The following is a 17,124-nucleotide window of genomic DNA, read 5'->3' as shown; positions in this document are numbered from 1 at the left end:
TGGTAAAATTATATGAAGTCTGATCGTTTCGAAATAACAATCATGAATGCATTTATGAATAATAATCGGATGCAGAGTAAGTACCCGACCAGTAACAGCATTACATCAAATCAAACAAATTAAGTTAAAGTTTACTGATAGAATCAAATTGGCTTGGCACACACTTCACCCAGTGTACTACCTGATCCAGTTAATCTTTTGATGTAAAAGGGAAATAGAAAAACGTGAATGAACTTACAATTCTCCACATCTCTGTATTTTTTTGAGTCCTTTTTCTTTCATTCGAAAATCGTAGAGTCACCCTTATAACGAAGAGTGAGAACGACGAACCACACACATATACTCGCTAAATTTGATTCCATGTAACCGTTTTTACTTTTTCTCTATCAAACAACATTTCTCTCCTGCCTGCGATACAACAAATGTAAGTTAATCTCATTCGAAACAAATGTCTACATATAATTCCTCATCATCCTTCCCTGCATAATAATATTACAGACGAAAATTATGGCAAGAAATTGACATTTGACAAGGAATTATTAGATTTGAATGAAGTATTAAATTATATTATAGTTGGTATACTTCTCTCGTTCGTCGGTGACATAAATTGTCTGCAATCTTTGTGAAAAGAGGAAAAAAAATGAGGGAAAATAAAAGACGTGTTAAATGACAACGAGTTCTCTTGGATTGGATAATGGCCCAGCTAATCATTGATCAAATAAATTTAATCAATCGATTGAGTTCGTCAAGCACGTGGAGGAATATTACGATGAATTTCAGAATATTATGATTTTCATAAAGTTACATTAGACTCTAAGAGCTCGTTCAGGAACGATTTTTTCTTCACTCAGTGAAGATTTGACGATTCGTTTAATTTTACACTAACAGTTGTCTGACGTTTGCCGTTCAGATACGTTAGTGAAAGTTACGAGTTAATTTTCTGTTTATGTTTACATTCCCACAGAGGGATTCTTTTGAATTTCGACTGACCGAAATCGGCGCTATTTTTTTCCGGGACTTCTTTATATATGCCTAGTTAGGCCTTGGTGCCTAGGCCCCAAAATAAGTCTAAAATTTTTTTGATCTTCCATACCTGGCTGGTGGTAATCAGCAAAAACTCAGAATCGATGGAACATAGGTGAACTTTGACGAGGGCTGTGACCTCCAACTCACTAATGGAATTATTTGATTAAATTATTATTTATTATGAATGTGGAGGACCTCAACTTTACAGTGATACTCACTTGCGTCCTTAACTTACCTTAACGGACAAACTTACTAGACCGAAAGTGGAGGGGAACGGAACTTATATACGAAATGAAGAGGAAGGAGGTGCCACAAACAACTGACAACAGAAATATTTTGTTTCTTAGAAATTTATTTGACCATGACGAACATCACTCATCCATTATTCAGAATTCATTCGACGCAATGAAAAGTCAGAAAATGTTCTGTTAGGTCGGTGTCAGATCGATTTGACATCGGAAACTCTCTGTTCTTGAACTGTCGACCGCAGACCACAACACATCCATTGTAAATTCACTTCACCGAAGTTTCATGACATTTGGGTAACATTTCACGACACCTGTCATCGTTAACTGAACGAAACTCAGTGAAGAAAAAATCGTTCCTGAACGAGCTCTAATGATTAGAGCAACTGATTTTTGACTCTCTCACGGGAGCTCAAACAGATCATTTAGAACCATGTGGACGAAACAGTTCCTGACTAGGAATATAGTGACGGCTGCCAAAGAGAATACAATTTTTTTTCAATTTTTTTACACTGCCAAAATGTGTATGATACACTGTCGAATTTCAGTTCTCCATTTAGAGTATCACTCATGCTTGAAGTCCGTTGATTCTAGCTAACATCGTTTTATGTAGTAAAATATAGGTTTACACTTATGAAGTAAAAGATTTTTTATCAAATACTAACTAGGTGATACTTTGAAAAAAAGACGTGTAATAATTTGTACAGCATCACGTTTGTCATTCCAAAAAGGTTATCAGATTTGTAGTAAGGCTGATTGAGTCGTGTGATTACAAAAATTGGATGCTCACGCTCCTTCCTATATTTATTTTATCGTTTACAATTCCAACCTTCCCAACACTTTTTCAAAGCGACGAAATGAGCAACAGCATATGGGACGAGATTCCAATATACGCCGCTACATTTAACAAGCTCATTAAAACTTGGGAAAATAGGGAAGCAATTAAGTAACGATGGAAGTTTTGCGAGCAACTCATAGAATCAAAATCATCAACCTGATTTTAGTGTGTGCGACTATAGCAAAACAAGATAAACAAAATGAATTCAAGTATAAAAATTTAATGATTGTCAGTTAATGTAAATGTGAGACCATGTCAACGAAAAATCGCTGGATGGTTTTCTCAGTTAGACGCTAAATCATGCCGAATTACATAATGACGAATCTCACGCAGATAAGAGAACGAAAAAAAATCCTAAATAAAGAACCATCTACAGCGATAATTTAACATGTTGATTTCCAATGAAAAGGTAGATAGAATACAACAAAGTAAACATCTACTTACCGAAACAAGCCGCTCACCGCTTTACCATAACAAAGTCGTTTCGCATATAAACACAAACTCTCCGTCTCCCAAAAACATAATATACTTAACTAAATTTAATGAGCAAGCTTTCAATTAGTGAACATTATTTACTACATTAATTAATAATTGAATTTCAAGTTATAACAAGAGGGTTTGATATTGAAGCAGAGAGCGTAATTGTTTTGATGGTAACATTTTTACTTCTTCTTCTACTTCTTCTTCAGGTTTTCTTCTGTATGTCATTCCGTATATTTACAGGAAGAACTTACAAGAGTATGATATATATAAAGGTAGCTAATGGTACACATACACAGTATAGGTATCAATATATATACATCCAAGGTTATGTCCCAAGTAAGGCATAAACATAATTGGACCATGTTCTATATCTTATTGGTTTCCATCTATGGCATAAAGATCGTGTAGTCAAATATGAAGCGGTTGTGTTTGCGGTTGATATAGGGATGGCTATGTAGCCGGAGATAAAGGTCACAAATTGATGAAGATTTGATCTTGTTACGTGTAATCTTTCATCCAGCTAGAAAACTCATTCGATTAATTAGTGGATGTTGGAGAAAATTTAATTTTATATTAATGGACGCATTCCGTCTCTCGCTCTCTCTCTTTCTCGCACACACGTTTCAGACTAACTCACTTGTTCGTTTTAAAAGGTATTCCATTTGTGTTTAGAATTTCAAGGATTCTAACGGTGTAAATAAATCCATAAGCTTTGATGAGAACCTTAATTAAAGAACACATCAATCGTGTGGTGAACAACTATTCAATCAAAATCTATTTGGGTGTTGGGTTACACTGAAAAGCCATTCATTTATCGTATTGTTGGATACGATGTCGAGAATAAAAAGGTATATTAGATTCGTGCATTGAATGGAACATTTTTGTACCTTATTCCAGGTAACATCAGAAATTGAATACTTCAAAATTGATTTTTTGTTCGATGTTGTTGTCGAAAAAATTGAAAAAAAAAATCGTCAGGTAGGTCAATTATAATACGAGAGAGGAAATGAAATACAATATTCTGGTTGGGATATTTCTCTGGATCCCAATAAACTGTTTGTTTTGTCGTATAATTACAAATAAATTGTTGAATTTCAAACTAAATAATTTTTTGTAAAAATTCGTGTAACATTCTTACCTTGTGTAATCGCTTTTGCATAGAATCATTCCACTTTTCGTGAAACAACTAGAACCAATATCGGCTAACTGTACATTACAACATTGACATTTCAGACACGAATTATGCCAGAAACGATCCAGCGCTTGCAGAAAATATCTCTCGGTAATTTTACCTAAACAAAAAGGAATTCATTGTAACATTACACGCCGGCTTTTACTTGCCAATAACAAAAAAAAACATTTACCAGAACATCCAGCGCACTGTTTAATCGGTAAATTATTATTGTTTAGGTGATGGAATCCTTGCTGATGTCCTTCAATCGGATTCATCGTCGGTCCATGGCCATTGTGATGATGGCCACCCCCACTCAATTGGGGATAATTATTATTGTCTGGACTAGGTGGATGCGGTGACGACAGTTCCGCATATCGATGATAATGTGGATTCATTGCTACGGAGGCGGCCAGCTTGAAAGATTCTCTGCGACGTTGTGACGAAAAAATGTTTTGATCTTCGATAACGAAGATATTCCCTTTAATAATGGTAATGGTGACGGCCGGTTATTGCAAATAACACGATGAACAATCCAACAATTCTTTTTCTATTGGAATCTACTGTGAGTTCATTTGTCGGATGCGATTAATCTGTAAATAAAATGGAGAGAAAAAATTCAATTAATTCAATAAATTAAGCAGTGAAATAGAAAAGTAATAAAATTGGATTAGAGTTAACAGTTCGGTTAACAGAACATTTTTACAGTGAGGTCAAAAGCTGAACGATTCAAACAGACAGAAGACCCCCCTCGTTGCTTAGTATATCGATTACAGATCACTTCGAATACACTTTACATCCATTCCACTCAACTGAAGCCTTGCAAAAAAAAAGGAAAAAAAATCTTTAATCTAATTAGGAAGCAACAGCAAACACGCACTAATCATCGTGACCCCAGTCGGTACTATGAATTTCTTATAATATTTTTTTGTGTTTGCTAAAATGCGACCATTTCTTTTATGTATTGATAAAAGAATCATATAAACATCATGTCTACTCTGTATAGGCATAATAAGACTATTAAATAACAAAAAAAAAGAAACCCGAACGAAGAAAAAAAACAATAATTCTGTCCGTATCGGAGCGTATATTTCTCCATTTCACATAAGAGTATTTTCATATTCATACCGTAGACACCGCCACACACAAATCCAAAATGCGGTGGGTGATGTTTTCAATAATAGAGGTTTTAGTATCGTAAAATACCGTGCGAACTGTAACACCTGTTTGTCATCAGCAAAGCATTTTCTCTTTCAACATTTAACTATTTGAAGTAAAGGAAAATACTTGGCTCCATTTTTCTATAATACCCCACTTATTGTTGATATATATACACAACTATGTGGTAAAATGTGTATAGTAGGTGGGTTGAATGATGAAATAGGCTATAAGATGTAACGTAGGACGAAGAGATATAAAAATGTAAGAATTGAAAACATGATGTTTGGTTGTGTTTAAAGAAATGATTCTTTATTCGCGACGACGACGACAGTTGTAATACAGCATTTTTTCATAAAGTTAAAGGATGATGTGCACAAGAATAAAACGACGATAAGAATTTTATTTTCAATGTTATTGGAATACATTTCTCTATGCAGATCGTGAAGATTCTTACATGTTATTTTGAAAAAAAAAAAAAAACTCTCATCAAACATTTAAACTGTAAGTATAAAAGTTATGATGATGTTGTGTGAAGAGTGATCACTGAGACTGAGACAAAATGCCAATTTTATATTGGCAACAAACAAAAAAAATGCTGCCGTCAGATGGGGATCTTCCTTTTCATTGTATGACGTCAAACCAGTCAAACTCATAAATATTCATTGAAGCACATGCCGTTACATACGCGAAAAAATCATCTAAACATTCAATTGCAATTACTATGCCGCAGGTCTGCTTGCAAACGATACATACAAATTTATTGCACTTAGCAACAACGAATCACACACAAAACCAATCGAACGAATTACGTAAATGACACACTCAAATTACAAAAATAAATCAACTGAAGAAAGTCGCCTTTGTTTTTCAACAGAAATTTTCATCCTGGAAACATTCGTTAATGCTTATTGCCTCGCAATACTTCCATGCATACCCAACATAAACAGGCAGATAAAATTAAATTGAAAGAGAAAGGCACTTATTAAACGTGGTTTACTTTATGTTTCAGTTACACACACATTTTCGTTGATTGCAGCATTATTATGGAAAATGAAAATCAGAAGGAAACTGAAAAATGTGCGTGCGGTATGTAATATTTGTATACGACGCGCCGTGTGCGTGGGGAAGTCTATGGTCGTATATAAATATAATATGAATCCGTAGTCACAAACGTTGTAACGAACATTTATGATAAATGGGGAGATACGTTTTGTGTGTGTGTATAAAATCTAACGACAGTAGGGGGTTGAATACGGCATTTACTTTCATTGTTTTTTATGAATAAGAGGCACGACTAATTAATTAAAATTGTATTTATATTTCCATAAAAGAAATTAAATGAATTTTCTGTTTGTTTCGCTGTCGCAATTAAATTAAAATCTTTTTTTATCGGTTTGATTAAAAGGGAATATTTTATTGTAATGGTTGTAGCTGGATAGATTTGTGGGTGAAAATATAATCAATTCCAATCTACGACAAAATGATTAACTAATCACTTCCAATTTGAACTTATCTGCAAGCTGGTGAATATTTGACGAAAGGTGAATTCGTTTTCAAAATGCGACTATAAATGACCCAAAGTTATTGGATATGATTAACACCACGAATAATTGAGTCTGTCTGTATTCTCTTTTGAAATTACAACCGTCAAATTCAACTCAAGACTTATATACAGGAAAGTTGCAATAGTTGCTGTACTTTACTCATTAATGTGAGATTTCTTATCAGATAAATTTGAGTATGAGTGCAATAAGGTTCGTGTGTTCACAGCAGGTAATAGTCATCTAGTCTTGTCTTAAAATGCAATTGGAAAATTTAGATCCTTTCCTGTACCGAAACTAAACCACGTTGTTGATACCACGTTTTTTTCAGTATGTCCGTGACAACCTAACTGATTTCAATAAGAAAAATCCTAGGCGTTGCTAATAATAACTGTGAATTTGTTCAGGTTGAGGTAAAGTAAAGAAGCCATAGTCATAACGACTTTTACTTTAATTTCATTTCAAACAAATCGAAACAAAAAAAAATCGTTACTTTTGATGTAAACTCTGAAAAACTTTGTGAAAGAAATTGTTGAACAATAAAAAAGGTCGTCACATTGACTACCGACTCGTAAATACGTCGTTACTGTTGTTGTTATATATTTTTTCGAAAATTAATTTAGACAATAAATCAAACCGAAAAGTGCCAATTAAATATTATAAGAAAACATTTTTCTTCCCAATCAGCCCAAAACACTAGTTGCATTCAAAATATATATATACCGAAAGGAAGAAGAAGAAAAACGAATTCACAAGTGCCCAATTAAGGTTGTTAAAAATAATAACATAAAAATATCATCACCCTACTCTCTCATGTGTTTTTAAAAGAAATTTGAGCACACATTTATGCAGCACACATAGCTCAACATCCGAACAAGCTACCTATTCCTATATTATAATAGTACATACATCTATAATTGCTGCTCTAGGTGAATGTGTTTTCAGCTATATACATTTTCTATGCGATATGTGGAGATGAAAAAAAAATAGCCAATTAGTGAGTGTTCGTACAAGAGGATTTTAATTAAATTAATTAAAGCTTTTTCGGTTTCGTATGTACGTTCTAACAGAATATGTGAGATTGTGTGTAGCTGGTGCTCGAACATCTACAGGAACATGAAATATGCAAACGATTTGACAAGGGAAAGTGTTGTAACGTAATGAAATGTGTAATGCGAAGAAATCACTATCATCAATTCGATCTTTTTCTGACCTACGACAATATTAAAATATCGATTTGTCCTGGGTACCTGGCAGCATATTATGCGAAATTCAACTAAAAATATACAATGTGGTGCCACCTTTATCATCGCATATAGATTAATTAGTGAACTTTGCTTTAAATTGTCAATCCATTTACAACAAAACTGATTCAATTTATTCCATTTAATTGGTTTAATTACTTCTTAGAATATTAACAAGTCCTCTCGCTATTAATTAAACCAGACTAACACTGAATGGACGGTCTCTGCAAACCTTGTTAGTAAGTTTGATTGCACTGTATTATTGAGTACGCTCTGATATATAGAGACAGTTAACACTGTATTTATATAGTGTTTTATGCAGAATAACTGACTACAATGAAATGGCCCATACACCATAATATGTTATATTCAATTGTAATTATGTATACATCGTAAAACACCTCGGCGTTTCTCCCTTCATATATGTATATTATAGAAGTAAATATATTTCATGTATAGATAGAGAGAGCCAGAAATATGAGTGGATTTATTAATTAATTCATTTTAAACGACAGGTTGTTACATTGCTTTTAATTGAGTTGATTATTTTTAATTGGATGCTTGTCCTGTTTCACTAATTGTGAAAATATTTTCAGGTCTGTACTCATTTTTTTTTAATTGCACGTCAGCATAAAACTAAAAGATCGACAAAATAATTGCAATAATTGTTCATTTCAAATGGGAATATGCTCGTTAGTACGTTACCGGATGCATGGAAGCGGGAATTTTTTTTATTTTGGTTAGATCGCTATACAAATATTTCGAATTCTTCATCACTAGAGAGAAATGAAAAATGGGTTACTGAAAAACGTTTTATGCAAAAGCCCACTGAAGATCGCATAAAAAATACAAAAAGTTTTGAAAGTCAATGTTTTGCTTACGACATGCTAGCGACAGAGATGACAAAATAAACAGCTATAACCTCTGTGGTTCTATGTAACGAATGAAGTAGAACAATTTGTACTATAATCTGTTAAATGCGAACATCTACAATCTGTCGAGATTACAAATTATGGTCTCAAAAAAAACGCTAACATATTCTCCTTTTGTACTAATGTCCTCAAACGAATAAACAGGACAGGACTACAGGATATAAAATCAATGTATGTGAAGGGTGAAGACTTTCTCTTTTTCCTCCACTTGATTTTTTTTTCCTGCGAATACAATATGTATGCGTACCACTGTAATAACTCTTTAAGCGGAAAATGGACATCTTGTTTTTATACTTGGAAAAGTCAATCAGCTGTTCAATGTTACTTGTACGTTGATATATATAAGATATAAGGACAGTGTCAAGATGTTGCATACCAGATAACAAATACATCATTCGAAAAAACGAACCAGAATTTTTAAAATGGTTCTGAATTCAATGAGTTTCTGTCTGTTTAAAAACAAAATCCCAGAAGACAGTGGGAGAGATTTTTTTTTTGTAAAAAAAAAACTTTTTAAAATTGTAATTCCCGTGTGGTAACTTTGTGCATCGCAGTCCATTTCAATGTAAACTAAGTAGAAAATGTCATTCAGATGATTTAGAGATATATTTTATGGATGAATTTATCAATATTAAGGTTTGAGAATACAGAACAGTTACGGCTCTTTAGATCAGAACACAGAATTCAAAATATTTAAGAGCAAAGTGGACCATGTAATGACTGATAATAAATGGACGAAAATTAAAACGTATTTCAGAGTCACAAATTTATCCAATATTACTGAATTCAATATACTACGACAAAATATTTATGCTATCACCGCCTGCTGTCCTGGTTATATTTTTATCGCTTTAAATGCTATTATAAATCGTTGGAAAATTCATTTCATTCAAATTCATCATGGTCGGTGGCTAATATGAAAGCACTGCTGGAAAATCATAATAAATTTTGAAGCCACAGCCAAATTTTATCTGTTCATTTTCAATAACAGAGCCATTTAATTAATCAATTTCATAAAATTAAAAAAAAAAAGAAATTGGGGGTGAATGTATAATATGTAATACAACCAGTGTGTCCTCTTTTATATGCTTTTTAAAGTGAAATGAAGAATTTTTATTTAAAATCTTTTATAAATTTCCAAAATTGATCGTTTACCATGTTAAAAATTAATGGAAGTAATTATCTTGATAAATATTATGGCGAAACGAGAGAGAGACAGAGAATATATAATGTACATAAAAGGTGTATTTTGCAACATTAATTTAAAATCAAGGTTCATTCATGAAATTAATTACACTTTAATCATAAAAATGACAACATCCTGTTGTGATTGCTTGCTACAACGCACAGACACACAGTTCGTATTTGAACGTATCTTTCCTCTTTCGTAATTTTTAATTAAAATATTTTCGGCTTCAGCATTTTTGCAATTAAAAGTTGAAATTAACTGAACGAAAATGAGACAAGAAAACAATCAACGTTTTGATAAGAACATGACACGTTTTCCGTAGATCTCACACATGTATGTTACATTCCATGGATAAAGAATTAAAATAAATTTTAAAACAGCAGCTTCACACACAAGGTCAACATTAATCGCACGCAAAAGAATTACATAAAAATAAAAGAAGATTTCCATCAAAGAAACGATCGATGCGTGACGCTCTGAAAATGAATTTAAACAAAAAAAAACTCCTCTTGTGGTTCGTAATATCACGTTAATAGGTAGTACACATGTTCTTTCATGCTCTTTGAATTATGTATGCATATATACAACAGCCCAGTCGCTTAAATTGTACACCAGACATGTGTTTATTAAAAAGTCCAAATCGGTTCTCGGTATAGGTTAAATTGGCTCGAATCCATATATTCAGTCATATAGTTCCACACTCGACTCAACCTCATCATCATCATCATCCAGTTCTTTCAAAACCATTTATTTTAGATTAAAACTGCATTATTATTACTATACTTAGTTTAACAATCTCTTCGCCGTTCCGAGTTAAATCCGTGGCGTGCTAATTTCTTGCATGTAATACCCGACTTTTCATTTAGCACATTTAACAGATTTAAATAAATTAAAATGCGTTTTTGCATTTTTATTTTGTATTTTTGCACGTCTCTTACATTTGCGGCTTTTTAATCTGTTAATTAAATAACTTTTTTTTTTCGTTCATTTTGTAGTTACATTGTTCGCTTGAATGTTGTGAGAATTAATGTAAGGTGGGTGGGTGCCACAGAGAGCCATGTTATCATCGATGTGAAAGTTAATATTTTTATTGCACTGACACCTGCAATTGGCCAGTTACAGCACAGAAACTCACTTGAAAGAGAACTATTATCGTAGGATTACAGTCGACGTTCTTGTTGGTTTGGACACAATACCATAATAGCTTATGATGGACTTGATTATCTAACGTTACCGTACAGTTGACTATTATAAACGGAATGATTGATTGGGGCTCAGTAAAATGGTGGTGCTGGGTTGAATGACGATTGCATGGATTCCGTCAAAATGCGATGTAAAATTGGTAATCTATTCATTGCATTACGCTAGTTCTGCGGCTAGATCGCTATATGTTTTCAAACGCAGATTATTTCAACTTTCTGACGTATAGAGAAGAAGAAAGAATTTTTGGAGAATTTTTTTCCTCAGTTTCTTCCAGAGTGGCCTATTACAGGTGTCAGCAATAAATGGTCCTATAACACATTTACTAAATCGCTTATTGCAGTAATGGAACTTCTGCGCTCGACTATTATTACCCCATTTTCATCCTTGTGATATAATATAATAACAAAAATGAAATGCAAATGTGAGTGATGCGTTTTACAGCTAAAGGCTTAACATTATGATTTACCAAATGCAAAATGTATTTCAGGAACGAAGTACGTTCAAACGAAATCGATTGACAGTTAAAAGCATTAATTCGATGAAATCGAAATTAAAAACCGATTAAGTTTTAAATTTAGGTCTAATTAAAAATTTAAATTCTTTCCATATGTGTATTAAAGCGATAAGCAAACTCGATTTACTTTCGACTTTGCCACGAATAACGTTTTTTTATTTTGATGTACTAATTAGTGCTACATCTTACGTTAGAGGAGACTTGATTATTCAACTCGTTCCAATTTTCAATTAAAATAATTGAATAGTGTGGCAACACACGTACAAAATGCACAACACAAGTAAATGTTTCTTATGCAAATTTAGACTTATTTCATGTGTGAAAAGTAAAACACATTATACGTGAGGGATACCGTTGCTGTGTATACACAGTACATTCGGTCGAATTAATTAATATGTATGAAATGGATTATGTTTTACAATAATTGAATTTTATCACGAAGTCGTACATCTTATGCTTGAAGCAAATGCGTGTGGCAGACGTTTTATATGTGGTCGCAATCAAAAATTCAGTATCGCCCGTTGTGTACCTGAATTAAATCTGTTTGTGTGTTGTGACAATAGAAATTCGCAAACAAAAATCAAATTAATGTTTTGAGGCATAGTACTAACATGTCGTATTTGAAGTGATTTAGCTCCCAAAAATATTCGCGTCGGATGACACACGCCACATGAACTGTCGCTAGCTTTCCTAATAGAATCTGTACTAAACGTTTGGCTTTAATTAAACAAACCGTAAAACTACCAATGACAGTACATCTTTCAAAAGACAAAGGTAAACTTTTTATATTGTTATTGCACGTGCAATTCCCGAACGATTTTATTCAGGAAAACCAATCAAATGAATGTTTGCGTTAATTATACATGAACGATGATTATAATTGAAGGTATACAACAAATGGTACATTTAGCTGGGTAATTTTCTTCCAACAATTAAAATTAAACACAAACATTAAACAATATAAAATGCAGAGTAGAAGATGAAAAAAAAATCCACCCCAGCTCATTTCACCCTAACTAATTACTCATTAATTAGTAAAAACAATGCATAATTACATTAACACAAAAGCTATACAAAAAGTTTTCCATTTTTCATTCCATTAATTTTGCTGTCTATACCATGGAAAATCTTTTCACCATTGAAAAGCGTTGAAAGTCTATCCACACCGTCAAGTAATACACCAGTGTTGTACAACATTAAACTTTTTCTATCCTGATGTGTATATATAACGTTGAAATAACGGCTGGAAAAAAGGATACTCTATACACTCTCTCTCTAAGCTGGTGTGTTTGGTCCTCTTCCATATCAAAAACGTACAGCGAAAAATATTCTGTTGTTGTACCTCAATACCACCTATAATACCCATGGACGGGATAGATGGATGTGATATAATATGTACATATATATATGATAAGACTGTAGTATACATGAGGAATGGTCGGAGGTTGTTATTATTCTCTCTCCATAATATGCCATAAAGTAATATTATACACACAAAAGCACATAAATACAGTATGAGTCTCTCACTAATTATTCAACATTTTTGTTTAATTAATTAATTTAACTTGAATGGAAAATAAGGGTTGCCGGCAAGTTGGTATTAATATACTTTTATTTGCCACAGTAAACCACTCTCTATTATAGTCTATATATATTATACAAATACGTTTATTTCACGGTTGTGTATCGTATACATATATTCGGTATTGTATTTCAAAGAGTGTTTTCTACCACTTTTCCTCCGTTTCACTTGGTGGAGGCGATATGTATATATATATAAATATATATTATACACATCACTCCCTCAAACCCTTGCTGAACATTTAATTTAATACAATCCTTTTCCTGTATATACACCGGAAAATAGAATTTAAAAAAAAGTGTACAACAAAGTCTCATTTTCTCATTAAATTTCCAACAACGCTAATTGTCCCTTTTACTCCATTTTAATTCTTTCTTTTAATTTATTTATCGTTTTTCTTTCTCATTTTTGCATTTATTGCGTGAAATTAGTCCTACATTCGTATAAGTTATTTCAATAATTTAGCGAATTAGAGCTAAATGTGTGTGCTTTATACGCATTTTCCATTTTATGTAAAACATTTTGGGTCGGGGAAAAAAGGGATTATACCTCGAAACGTTTATACGTATTTCTTGGGAAGCATTTTTTCTCTACGGAAAATTGTTTAGCAAGTTTAATGATTTGAAATTGAAATCAGTCAAACTACGGTAAAATATTACTATTATGACTACTACCCGAAATGAATACATAATCAAGATGAGGTTTATGGTGACGAGAGGAAAAATATTTATTTTTCGTTTTTCTTCCACAGACAGACATGTGAATAACAAGTCCTCAGAATTATTAGCCTCTAATTCTGTTCGGGTATATTTACAGTAATCAAATAGTCAAATCCCGTATGAATTAACCCTTTTTTTCGGGAAAATGTAAAGTCGAAAAACAGCCACCCACAGAATAGCCTACAAAATTGATCTATAAAACCAACATGAGCGTGTTTTATGTTGGTTGAAGGAAGAAAAAAACAGCCCTGAAATGATGTTTTTTTTTCATTCGTAGCATTTGAAATATAGTTATTTTTTGTGTGATGAGAGCAATAGAAAACACTTTGGGAAATAAACAACACTATTTTGGTCGCCGAAATGTAAGTATTTTCAGAAGAGAGTGTATGAGTAAGGGATTTAAACCGGAATTGGTATATAAGAAGCACTGTCAGTTTATGACGAAAAGCACAACAACATAAAGGCACCAACACATTTTGTTTCAATTCGATGTAAGAACTGCAGAATATTTCAGTATTCCAATATTCCTAGATAAATACGTTTATTCTTCAATTCATTCTACATTATACACGTTCTACATGTTGACAATTTTTTTTTACAGTAAAAGTAAAAAAAGTAAAAGGAAAAACTATAAAAAGCAAGAATGCAAAAACTTTCAGTATTTATGAACATCAGTTGCTTTTGGTCAAATTCAATGGTAAAGTACAAGAAGGTGTCAAATGAATAGACCTCAAAAATATAGTGGAGCTCGTTTATGGACCACTTCAATTCTGCCAAAAATTATTTGGACAATCAACTTGTTTCGGAAAATGATGGCATCGTCTGTAAACAAAATCAATCTCCTCTCACATGGGACCCTGTTCAAGTCAATTAATTCCAGATTATATTGCGAAATAAAACTTTTTCACTGGCTCCGTTTTCCGACTCTATTTTTTTCAACAAAAATTTAATTCATGCATGTATTTGCTTTATGAACATTATTCCAGTTGATGTTCATACGATTCCGGTAATTTGCACCGCAAATGTATAACCGAGTCTCGAAAACAAAAGTGAAACAGAAATAAAAATTTACGCTTAGGTTTGAGGGATTCGTACATAATAAAATGAAAATAAAATTTACATTAGCTGGAATTTTTCATAACTTTACGTACAATATATTCCGATTTCGGTACGCCTGGGTTATGTGACACTAAAAAATTGTGAACCATGTACGAAAACATAAATTTAACACAAGTAAATGCATTTTGAAACTAACTTTTGAACACATAAAATTGAAAAGTTGTTTCAAGCTTATTGTAATAATAAAAAAAAATATATTTCGCATAAATATTTGCATTAAACATCAATATTTGCAATGTAATTAATTTGTATATGTATATATATGTGTGTGTTTGCCCTTTTGTTTACTTTCTAGCAGAAAATAAATAAATCAAAACTGCACCTCAAATTGAATGTTTTTGAATTGTGAACAAATATCACGAATATTTGATAAGATTCCACACTTTAAAATCTTTACACATTTCTGGTGTTCAACACTATTTCAATACACTCACTTCGGCAAAGCACAGAAAGCTCTATGTATGTTGCCGAATAGATCTGCTTTCATTCATCATCATTTATATGTAAGCAAAGAACAGAAGAATAAATTGAGGGCCTGTCTAGCGATATTTCTTAACGTTTGTTAGCAGTCAGGCCGTGAATCAAGCACTAAATGTCATACGCTTTTTGCTCGATATCTGGAACTAAGTAGATTTAAATAGTAGTACATTTGTATGCAATTATAAAAACATGACAACGCTCGGAAAACTGAATGTCAGCTTGGGACCATTTCCAAGTCGTTTTCTAAATCATTCATCGATTTATTCAAATTATCAAATGGAGAGTGAAATTTATTTAAACAGTAAAAAACCGTATCACATTCTCTACTGATTTAATTGTGCGATCACCAATGGAATATAATTATTCTACCCTTCTACACTGTTCACGCTTAAAGCTTTCCATCATCTAATACGCCAAATCTTCATCCCCCTCAGAAAAAATTATCAACACCAATAGTATTTCAATCAAGCAAATTTTGCTCGCTTTTCCAACTTTCTATGTTACATAAATTGCCACACAATGGTTAAGTAGAGACGCACGTGGATGGAAGAATACTGTGATACGAAGTTTTTCAATGAGTAAGGAAAATTTTCCCAGTGTTTACTGTATTAGTTGCACACTAGGCACATACACGCTCTGCTATACCCACAGAATACGTTTCACCTCGACATCGGCATTATACACATGTGTGTTATCTTATAGGGATGAAATGTTAACCGTATTTTGTGGAAAGTCCTGCAGCATACCGGCAGTAGAAAATATATTTTATATTTTGTGCTGTGTGTGTGTATGCGTGTGAAAGAATTGTATAAGTGTGGTGAACGTAAATATCGTACAACAAAAATTGATGTAATGAAATGTGTTTTATATTCCTTAGGTTGGGTGGAATTTAATTAAATTAGGGCTTCGAAAATTGGTTTCTCTCTCCGGTTAAAATGTACACCACATTTTGCCTGCAGGAGTACAGGCAGTAACTAACGCAATGGCAACGCATTCTCTTCACGCACATATGTGTACTATGTGTGTATACGTATGAAATATATATTAAACGATACATGAACAAAATGCGGTTATTTTAATGAGATGTTTGATATTTATTAATAAGAGAAGACTAATTAGCAGACGATTAATTAATAAAATAATTATTTAATTAAAATAGAACATATGCGTGCGTATTACCCATAGTTTGATGTATACTCTCTCCATCTAAATGAAAAATAAACATTCAAAGTTAATTAGATTTTCGCCGACAACATAATAATGGATATTCGTACAATATCCAGCTATAGATAGATATATGTATACGTATATGTTGTGTGTGTGTATTATAATCATCCTTCTTATACACCACACGCTTTTTGTGTACACATCCATGCATAAAAAACCCACCTCTATATGCATTATGAGTATTACATTGTGGAAAAAGCTTCACAGAGAAAAACTAATTAATTGAAAACATCTGTTTCAATGAAATTTATTACGCTTTCAAAACCAATTAAATTACCCTACTTTTCTTCGGGGCATCTTCCCTCTACTTGCATGAAATCATTTCGTCCGAAAATTGAATTGTATTGAGTGGTTCAGTACAATAAAGTAAATCGGGTTGTGTGTGTATATAATGTGTATACAGTGAATGTGGTCGACATCTCGTTGCCAGGGGTGCAATTGACAAAACAA

At 32.7% G+C, this 17,124-nt stretch overlaps 1 protein-coding gene across 1 annotated transcript in view; it reads right to left on the bottom strand.

Moving 5' to 3' along the window:
- Positions 1 to 17,124, bottom strand: part of LOC119076331 (LIM domain transcription factor LMO4) — a 75,658-nt gene that overhangs the window by 16,600 nt on the left and 41,934 nt on the right. Inside the window, exons 4-5 of the mRNA XM_037183014.1 lie at positions 3,957 to 4,356; positions 3,731 to 3,884 (exon numbers count right to left, since the gene is read on the bottom strand). Of these exons, the coding sequence (XP_037038909.1) occupies positions 3,731 to 3,884; positions 3,957 to 4,161 (359 nt within the window). The 5' untranslated portion in view covers positions 4,162 to 4,356. The remainder of the gene's footprint in view (positions 1 to 3,730; positions 3,885 to 3,956; positions 4,357 to 17,124) is intronic.

Source organism: Bradysia coprophila, unplaced genomic scaffold (assembly GCF_014529535.1).
Source record: "Bradysia coprophila strain Holo2 unplaced genomic scaffold, BU_Bcop_v1 contig_232, whole genome shotgun sequence".
NCBI lineage: Eukaryota > Metazoa > Arthropoda > Insecta > Diptera > Sciaridae > Bradysia > Bradysia coprophila.
Note: the sequence above shows the minus strand (reverse complement) of the source record. Positions and strands in the feature narration are given on the sequence as shown.